The 10734-nt window shown below is 40.4% G+C and overlaps 1 protein-coding gene across 1 annotated transcript; it reads left to right on the forward strand.

Annotated features, from left to right (window-relative positions):
* The first annotated feature begins 1676 nt into the window (after positions 1 to 1676).
* LOC133324922 (neurofilament heavy polypeptide-like) lies at positions 1677 to 10289 on the forward strand. Its single transcript, XM_061533746.1, has 7 exons — positions 1677 to 1695; positions 1742 to 3747; positions 3802 to 5124; positions 5341 to 5746; positions 9381 to 9901; positions 9956 to 10058; positions 10264 to 10289. Exons 1-7 carry the CDS (start codon positions 1677 to 1679, stop codon positions 10287 to 10289), a joined length of 4404 nt encoding a protein of 1467 aa, XP_061389730.1.
* The last annotated feature ends 445 nt before the right edge of the window (positions 10290 to 10734 follow it).

Raw genomic sequence — 10734 nt, forward strand, 5'->3', positions numbered from 1 at the left:
AGTTCATATACGCCACATATTTTCAGAATATCGATCAGCCTCTTGTTCTCCTAAAGAAAATGTGTCATAGTAACAAATATATTGTTACCTACAAAAATATGAAAAACGTGATAATTACGTTAATCTTCATTTAAAGAGTTTTTTTTTGTGTTCTTAATATTCTCCCTTTCATTCCCATAAGAAATTTTCACCCTCAAAAATATATTTGAATAAATGTTTGAATACAGCCTCCATTTAGCTGTTTAACGCATTTTTCAGTGACATTAACTGAAATTCTGTATTATTAAGGGATAAAAAAGGCCTGGTAAAAAAATCTATATCGCTAACATATAAAAGGTCCCACGTCATTTTCAATATGTTGAATGTTCTTACCGAATTTTCCAAGTGATCATTTCCCTGTCTGTAATTTAGCATGAATTTTTTCAGAAGATAGAAAGCCCCTAGGTATACAGTTTTCAAAATTGGTCCATGTTTTGGCACTGCATTTTTCGCAATGTTAATCTTCAATATGATATTTATCGATGACCTGAAGATCATTCGATATTTATAGAATAAGAATACGTTAATATTTCATTTCTAAATATTTGCCGCCTGTGAAATAATAGAATCGTCAAAAATAATAAATGTGTGCCTTGGTGCGTATAACTATTGCCAACACGTATACGTCAAATACAACTGCCAAAGTTCACTTAGAAATATATACGCAAAAAACCCTATTTTTGGTAATTATTATATTATTTTCTTTAATATTCTGAAGATTTTTTTATTGTTTTTTATTTTTATAAAAATTAAATGTATTTACCGCCGCATGCATGCTCATTATACGGTTAGAGTATCTATTACATATCTACCGGAATATAGGTGTTATTTTTTTAAGTAGGCTAAAACATCCCGGTAGTTATTTGACCAAAACTCTTTTCTCATAGCCGTTAAATAAACGTAAGTAGTGAATCACATTATCATCCCATTTGGTTTACGTCTCCAGTACACCTCTGGATGATTGATCGTTCAAGGCACAATTTTCTCACAGGGAAATCTTTAATCTGATATTTATAGAGGACCTGAAAAATATTCGATATTTATAGAAGTGGAAAACTTAAACATTGGGCCGGCATTGCCCTTAATTTCCTAATATTTGCCGCCTGCAAAATAATAGAATCGTCGAAAATAATAATTGTGTGCCTCGGTGCGTATAACTATTGTCGGCACGTATACGCATGTAGGTCATAGTGACTTATGTTCGATTTCTGAACGTACAAGAATATAGTTTTGCCACTGCTTCGTCATTATTGTTTTGTATAAAAATTAAAATAACGAATAATTTTTTGAAAAATATTGTATTTATTATTTCATTTTCACATTTTCAGGGTGATGGGACCTAAAAGGCGTTTATCTGTTGCTGAGCGACAGCAACGGTCAAATACAACGGCAGCAACAGCAGCGACATCAACAACAGCAGCAGGAGCCAAGAAACAGCGTCCCGCCACTGGTAGCACTAGTCAATCGCCAGCTTCGCGTAAACCGCCGGCAAAGCCAGCAAATACTGCAGCCCCTGCCTCGACCGTGACATCTGGAACTCCTAACAAAAAGGACGGCACAAAAACGACATCACCCGCTAAAAAGAATCCAAAAACAACTAGTAGTGGGAAAGCCGATTTGGTTGAGTCGTCGTCACCATGCAAAGATTCCGCCAAAGTTGATGAACGTTCGAAAAGCAAGGAAAGACCTAAACCTGAAGAAGAGAAAAAGAGTACCACCAGAGCTTCTTCACGGGAGAACCTTAAGAAATCTGCCCAAGAGAATAATGAGGCAAAATTACACAAAGAAGAATTAAAAAAGGAAGCCGAAAAAGAGAAAGACGATTCACGCAAAGAAGAGCCACAAAGTTCCAATTCTAGTACGATTAGTTCAACGGAATTGCCGGGCAAGAATCAGGACAAAAAGGATGGCAAACACAAGGCCATTAGTAAAATGCTTAAGAATTTAGATATTAAAATCAGTGGCTTTGATAATCTCTTGCCCAAGGAACAAAATATCCAGGAGCTGGGTATGAAATCTTCAATTTCGGAAAATGTCAAAACCAAATCTCGGGCAGCAGCAGTCAAAGTAATTGCCACCTTGACCAATAATAAACCCTTGAAGAGGCCAAAGGTCAGCGAAGAGGACAAGAAGAAAGCACAAAATTCAAAGTCAAAGGCAGGCGGCAAAGAAGCACAGGGAGAGAAAAGTGGTGGTGTACACGCCGCCAAAGAGTTGGAGAAAAAAGACCAAGAGAAGCAAGAGAAAATTGAAAAGGATTTGCTGGGGGATAGTAAAAAGAAAAAGGCCAGAATGGAAAGTCAACAAAAACAAAAGAAGGCCGTTGTGATCAAAGACCAAAAGGAGGATAAAGATCAGCCAATGGAAGTGAAAGAGAATGAAAAACAGACCGAGGTTGCAACAGAAGAGAGTAAAATTGAGGAAAAGGAAATAAAGGAACCTGAGGAAGTCAAGGAAACCAAGTTATCCGAGGAAGTAAAGGAGGACCTTAAAACTGAAAAGAATAGCAAAGAAAAGCTAGTGGAGAAGGAAGAAAAGAAGAAGATAGAGGAGCCTATAAACGATAAAAAGGAAGGAGAAAAGCCAAGTGAAAATAAAGATGAATCTCAAGACGCAAAGTTGGAGACTCTCAAGAAACGAAAATCTCCCAAGCATAAGAGTCCAGAAAAACAAGAACCTCTCAAGGAGGACCTAGAACAAATACTCGAAAAAGAAAAGGAAGAGAAGATAAAAGAAGAGGAGTTAAAGGGAGAAAAGCTAAGGGAAGGTAAGTCAAAAGAGGAAGATCTTAAAGAAGATACTACAACCGAAGAGAAGGTTAAAACTCCCAGTAAATCTCCCAAAAAGTCACCCGGTATCTCAAAGCCACCGGTGACGACCGGTGAGCAATCCGATCCTGCGAACAAAACAAAGTGCAATAAATTAGACGAATTATATGAAGAAAAAGAAGAAATACTCAAAGTAACCATAGACTCAAATACTGAAGTGGTTCAAATGGAAATCGAAGAGATTGCCGTAGAGAAACCGACCCTTAAAAAGGACAACTCATGTGGAGAGGCAGCAAAAGAGCAACCCAAAGAGGAGGTAGTGGAAGCTCCGCCACAGGATAGTATTTCAAAACCGGAGACATCTCCTAAAGAGGAAACCCAGCGCCCAAGTTCTGCCACTCTGCCGAAGCCTGTCAAACCTCTGCCTCCGAAGATGGGTAACTTGAAACAGAGATTACAGCCGAAATACAAAGTTAATCCGATTAAGCCGAAAATACCCAAAGCGGTTACGAAAAAATCACAACTCTCCAAAATAATGGCGGCCAAGGCAAAGACGGCCGATAAAGAAGCTAACGCCAAGGATGATGATATTTATGCCTTTAAGTCGGGATCAGAGGATGAAGAGAACATACGCATGGAACTGCCCACATTGAAAAATCTCTTGGAATTCTCAGAGGAAGAGAAAAAATCGGAGAAAAAGGCTACACCCAAAAAGGAGATTGGCAAATTTTCATCGCTCAAAGAAAAGGGTAAAATGGAAGAGGAGAACGTGGAGAACAAGGTGGAGGAGAAAAAGGAAGATAAGGAAACGCACAAGGCTTTGGAAAATAAAGAAGAAGATATTCCCAAAGAACCGGAACAAGTTCCAGAACAAATTGAAGAGATTAAGGAAGATCTAGAAACAAAGGAAAAGAGTGAAGAGGAGGAGGAGGAAGAAGAAGAAAGCAAGCAAAATATAAACAAAAGAAAACCTAAAAAGGAATTGGGAAAAAAGAAAACCATTGCCATGAACAAGAAACTCATGTCCGCCAAGGTCAAGAATCTCCAAAAACAAAAGAATTTAAAAACTGCCAGCCGGCCCAGAAAAACAAATCTCGCAAAGAAATCGGAAAAGTCCGCAAAGAATGCCAACTCCGATGAGGTGGCAGAGAGCAGTGATTCGGAAGATGATAAAAATTTAATTGTCTTCAGTCAAAAACGTCATCGCATGGCCTCGTTAAATGCTCTGGCCAAGGTCCAGTGTTTGTATGAAAATGAGTCACGGACAGCCTATGAATTGGGTCTATCCAAGGCCACGTTAATGCCGCCAAAAATACGTACCCTCGATAACAGTGATGAGGAAAAGGACAAGGAGAAAAAAGAAAAAGAAGAAGTCATAAAGAAAGATAAAGAAAGCGAAAAAGAGAAGGAGAAAGAAAAGGAAAAAGAAAAACCCAAGGAGCCGGCAACCAGTTCTACACAAAAATCCGATGAGAAATCCAAAGCCACCAAGAAGGAGAAAAAACAAGATCCTTCAAAAGTGGAGGAAACCCTCAAAACAGAAAAAGAACCTCCCGAACCTACCGTAGAAGAACCCGTGGGAGAATTGAAACGTGAACAGCGCAACGATGCCGGTGGACGTGGCTTTGGTAAATATTGGGAATTTGATAGTGACAGTGAGCTGGATGAAATCGAACAGATGCGTATCAAAAAGAAAAAGTTACAAAAACGTTTGCAGGCAAAGAAAGAGAAAGAAATGGAAAAACAATTGAAAGCTAAGGGCAAGAACGAAACCGATCCGGAAGCCACACCCATTAAGGTTAAACGTAAATATAATAAAATTAAGAAACCGCTCAAGAAAATGGTCAAACTAAGTACGGGTAGCTCTGCTGAGGAAGGTAATTCAGAATCCTCCGATAAGGAAGATGGAAGTCCAGAAAAAGAAAAATCCACAAAACTTAAGCTACCCGAAGCCAAGAAGCCGCCCAAGAAACGAAAGAGGATTTTCAAAGAAGAACTGATTGGCGATTATAAAGGTATATTGGCCCGGAAGCGTATGGCCAGTTTAAATGCCAGTGCCATCGTGGCGGCCACCTATGAAGTGGAACGGCATTTGGATAGGAATTTGGGCCAGCTAAGTGGTTATGAGACCTATGAAGATGAACAAAAGACGCCAAGTAAGAAGTCTAAGGAAGCGAAGGGCAAGGAGGGCAAGACGGCTAAATTACCCAGTAATACAACTTCGGCTACAGTCACTACCGTAACATCACCTTGTAAAGCTAGTACTCCGGTTACCAGTACCACCACAACATCCTCAACGGAAGTGGCAAAGACAACAGTCACAGCCACATCCTCGAGTGCAGCATCACGGAACACTCCCATCTCAAAGGAGACAACAAACATTGCAATTGAAACTCCAGCAACCACCACAACGCCCTCGACTACCACTAACGCCGCAACAAGTCCATTGAAATCTTCTATTACCACAGAAACAAAATCTTCCACAACCACCACTCCTAATACTCCCACAAAATTGGAAAAACAACAACCGCAGCCACAGCAACCCACAAATATCTGTGAAGAAAGCAATGATTCCAAGTATTCCAAAGATACCAAAGAAACAAATACGGATACTACGACCACGACAACATCCAGCTCTTCGGGTAGTAGTACCACCACAAGCAGTACTAAGGAGGCCAAGGATTCAAGTCGTCCCACTTCATCAAGTGTGGTGATAGTCCAAGATACAGATGTTACCATTACCGGTGTCTATGTCAATTCAAGTTCTGGTGCCGGCCAAGAGGCCTATTGTAAAATGCAATATCGTGTTCAGTCCAGTGTTACCGAGGAACGTTTGCTACGGCCAGGTTCAACCGAACCACCACCAAAATCCTATACTCCATTGAGTGCTTTGTCTAGTATGCTGCCACCGGGGGCTGCTGGTAGTGGTGTTAGTGAAGGTAAGTTGGCAGAATTTTATTTTTGATTGGTTATTTTTGTAATTCACTGTTGGGCGCCACTGAACTTCCTGAACTATCCATAAGGAATGCCAATAAAAATTTTGAACAGAAAATCTTGTAGATTATCATTCAGTGAATGATAAAAATGAAACTTTCTTTAGTCAATAACGTTATCTCATGGCCTCATTGAAGACCTGGCCTAGGTCCAGTGTTTGTATGAAAATGAATCATGGACAGCTTATGAATTGGGTCTATCCAAGGCCACATTAATATCGCCGAAAGTACGAACCCTGTAAAATACGAAGTTGACGCCACTAAAATAACCCGATATTTATTTGGATGGCATTTTTGAAACAGCTAGAATTCTCCGTTGAGCCCCAGAATAGTTTACTAAATCTGAGCCATTGTAATGATCCGATTCTCGCTAATATGTGATATTAGTCTTTATTATGAAAGTTTTGCGACACAAACTACAATTGTTGTGTTATACAATAAACAACGAGTTGGGCGCCACAAACCTTCCTGACAGAATACAATATTTTTTGTTAGGTTAAAACTGTTCGAAGAACTTTGATTCTCCGTTGAGAGCCACGATATATTTCAGTACCACTCCGGTGTGGGAACCTGCAGGTTTGGATCTCAAACTTTATACTATTATAGTTTTAAATAAGATCCCCTGTTGGGCGTCAAAGATGATGCTATATACTTACTTAGCTGGCTCTAGACAGAACATTTGTTCCATAAGCCGAACGCACAAGGCCAGACGCGTTGGTCTTGTGCGCAGCTTTTCCAATTTGAAAGGCCATGTTTCGAAATGTTGCCTTCCACTTGATCAATCCATCGAATTCCTGGCCTTCTTCTGTGTTAACCATCAGTTGACTCACGTGACTAGCCGCCGTAGTCACTGCAACTCGCTACGTCTGACTATGTTGATGCAAATTTTTCAAGACAATCAGACCATTCTAATCAATTTAATTAGGTTCCGTGAACCGTTTTTCCTTCCGGATATTACACATTTGTACCGATTGTGAATATCGGTCAAATGTATATTTCCAAAAGGGGATGGCTTGTGAAAGAACTGTTGTTCCATAAGCGTCTTGTCCGCATCTCATACAATTTGAAAGATCATGTTCGTGATCCATCACTTGGCTCGCTTTTATATGCCTCTTGAGTGTGGAAATCCTCAACCATTCTCACAACATGACCTAGCCAACGTAGTCGCTGCAGTTCGATCCGTTTGACTATGTCGATGTCAGAGAATATATGGTAGATGGTTTAATCGACGACGGTATTAATCGTCGACGCACATCGGCCCATAGATCTGCCACATCTGTTTGTTAAATACCCATGCTTCGGATTCATACACCAACACCGGTATTATCAGCGTCTTATAGAAAGTGAGTTTGGTCTGGCGAGAGGTGACCTTGTTTCTCTTGGCCAACACTATTCTCTTTCGAATTTCAAAACTGATGTCATTAGTTTTATTTATGGCGGTACCAAGGTATATAACATCTTTGACTACCACGAAGATGTAGTTCTTAAGTTCCACAGTTTATTAAATACCTCTGAACGGATAGCACTTTATATGCGATGGATAGCCCTTTATATGCGACTTATTCCACTATAGTTGGCACACATCGTCGTGTCTCCTTCTTTGTGCACGGGACACATGATGCTGATGTTCCACGCCTTGACCATGCATTCCTCAAGCCAAATTGTACTAATCAGCTGCTGCATGCTCTTTACAAGCATCTGACCACCAGTTTTGAATAGTTCGGCTGGTAACCCATCGGCACCTGCAGCTTTATTATTCTTCATCCGATTGGTTGCTATTCTGACCTCATCTTGGCTAGGTGGAATACACTCTATACCATCATCTCTTATTGATTCTGGGGTATCTTCTTCACCGCTACTATTTCATACCAGAAGCTTTTCAAAATTCTCCTTCCAGATCCTCAAAACGCTGTCTTTATTTGTCAACAGGTTTATCTCTACAGGAGGATGTGCCTACACCAAAGCCTTCGGTTTGGTGTTTTACTCGTTGGTAAAATTTCCGGACTTCGTTCTGACTCCTGTACATTTCAATTTGCTCACGCTCACGTTTTTCTTGTTCTTTCTTATTTTTTTTAAATACGTTTCTCCTCTCTTCTTTTCTCCCCATAATTCTCCATCATATTACGTGTTGCTACTGTCTGCTGGGTTGTCCTATACGCAGCGTTTTTCACATACGACACACCTGATCGTACCATGGGTTTCTTGATGGTGGTTTATGGTACCCAAGTGTCGATTTTCCTGCAGTTTGTAGGGAGTGGGCAATTCTTTGCCATTGTGCTTCTATATTATTATTGGGACACGGAGTGATTTTGCCAAGAAGGTGGGTAAGTTGAGCTTGGTAGACTTCTGGTACCTGTTATGTTTGCAGCTTTTCGACATCGAGCTTCCGTGTTGTGTTACCTTTGCTTCTACATTAAGACGAGTGCGAATCTTGGATGCTACAAGGTAGTGGTCCGAATCGATATTCATTTCTCGGATAGATCGAACGTCTAAAGCACTAGATTTCTCGTTGTTCAATCACTAGAAATCCTGGTGGCCTTGTGTATATCGAGATGGTTGAATATGGTGCTGCTAACTGTCCTGTTTTTTTTTGCCGCGAAGTCAATCAACCTCATGCCGTTGTATGATGTTTCTTCATGGAAGCTGAATTGTCCGACGGTAAGGCCAAAGATATTTTCCTTTCCGATTTTTGCATTGAAATTTTATTGCCACGGCTTGGGCAGCGATCATATGCTGTTTCTAGTTGCTCGTAAAATATGTATTTGGTCTGTTCATCATTGTTTTCCGTCGGAGCATGGGCGCAAATAAGACTGATGTAGAAGAACTTCGCTTTTATACGGATTATAGCAGATCGTTGTCCTTTATACGATTGCGGGGGTCGTCAACTTTAGGGGAGTTTGGTTTTCTTTTTCGTTGCTATTTCATAAAAGTAGTTTTTTCCGAGTGTGGGCAACTAATCCGATGCATCAACTCCTTTTTTTATACGCCGCCCTCCAAAAATAATTAAAAAACTTAATTTATTGCCCCACACAAGTTGGGCGCCAATATAATTAAACTGATGCTTCCGTAGGTGCGGAATGACTACAAATCTGATTTGGCGCCCAACCGAAAACTCTAAACTATTAAAAACTAAACTATTAAATCGAAATGACACAACATATAAATTTTTCCAATTGTCAATTAGTCTAATCAAATTAATTCAGTGGCGTCTAATACAGAGCTCTTGAAATTACAAGAACCCATTGGCGCCCATAATGGTTTCTATGACCATAAGCATATTTGATATATATTTAGACACCCGGCTTTGGATTCATTAGCGAACACAAAGTATTAACTTTAACTATCCCCTTTCTTACCTGCCTCTCCTTCTCCCAGCCCCTCGTCCTTTTCTCTACCCTCCCAATTTTATGGGCCTTAGGAAGTTTCCATTCCCCAAAATATCTCTTACGCATAGATATCGCAAAAAGAATTAATGGCGCCCAACGTTTTATAATGAAAGATTTTGTTAAAATAGCACAATAACACTTATTTTACTAGAATTTTCCTAAATTTCCTAATCACCTCATTCTTCTTCCTCAAGGTACTCCCATCGTTTCACCGCCACCCACAACTGCAACATCACAAACCACTTCGGCTTCCTCGTTATCGGAAACACTCAATGCCGCCGCCGGTCTTTACAATCCTGCCGACTTGGGCATACACACTGAACCCTTGGAACATCATGGACCACCACCACCTTCCTATGCAGCGGCAGCAGCTGCTGCGGCGGCTGCCTATCATGCCCATCATATGTCACCACATGGTGCTGCCGGGGTACATCATCAGCATCAATATGCTCATGTACATGCCCATCATCAATATCAACAGGCTGGTGCGGAGCATCATGGTATGCCACCACCTCCGCATCATTATGCTGCAGGACCGCCGCCTCCGCCTCCATCACATTATGGCCCACCACCACCGGGTCATTGTGATCCGGGTTCGCCACCACCCACATATAGGGCTAGTAGTGGATATCCGAGTAGTGCAACAGGTATTGCACCGGCAGCAGCACCACCACCTTCGGTTCAGCCGCCGTTATCGGCTGGTTTGGGTGGTAGTGCATTCTGTTCGACAAATATACATCATCAACAGCAGCAGCAACAACAACAACAGTCACAGCAGCAGCAACATCAACAAGCACAACATCAGGCACAAACTGCAGCAGCAGCAGCACAACATCAACAAGGATCTCAGAGCACAACAAATGAAACAAGTGGTAAGTACAGACAATAACACAACAACAACATGCTTAAATATTTATGAATCAAGTTTCACATAGTTAGACCATGGTCAGTTTCATCCTTTAAAAGGATAATGTATGTTAATGATAAGGTATACGATTTCATTCTTAGGAACGGATTTTGCTTTCTTCAATTAAAATAATCTGTGTTTGCATCCTTCTTTCCTTCCTCTACATTCAGATATTCTGCAGTGTCCAGCAGACTAGTTTCTTAATCACGTATGCCTTCCTCCACCTCCTGGATTGTCTCGTTTTACATCCCGAATCCTTTCTTCGAAATAAAATAAATAATTCATTATCAGTTAATTGATGTATTACCTCTCATTGTCACTTGAGACTCTTTATGTTCTGTTTGGAATAATCTACAAATTAAATAGATTTTAATCATTGTTATCGATGTCCTGCATAATTGATTTCATATTAACACTGTAGATTTCTTGAGGAAGTTGTAAGATTTTAATTTGAACTGATAAATCAACTTTATGAATGAAGGGTGAAACGCACGAAAAGGCTGCTAGGGTATTTCTAGGACCGTAAGACGATATTTCTGGCCACCTTTCATAAAATACCAGAATACCATAGAATATCTCAAAGGTTTTGCTGAGTTTTTTTCTAAGGCATATCTCAAAGGTTCTCCAGGGAATAAAAAAGA

This window comes from Musca vetustissima, unplaced genomic scaffold, assembly GCF_032173495.1.
Source record: "Musca vetustissima isolate MV318-11 ecotype Yass unplaced genomic scaffold, APGP_CSIRO_Mvet_v1 utg14306, whole genome shotgun sequence".
Taxonomy (NCBI): domain Eukaryota; kingdom Metazoa; phylum Arthropoda; class Insecta; order Diptera; family Muscidae; genus Musca; species Musca vetustissima.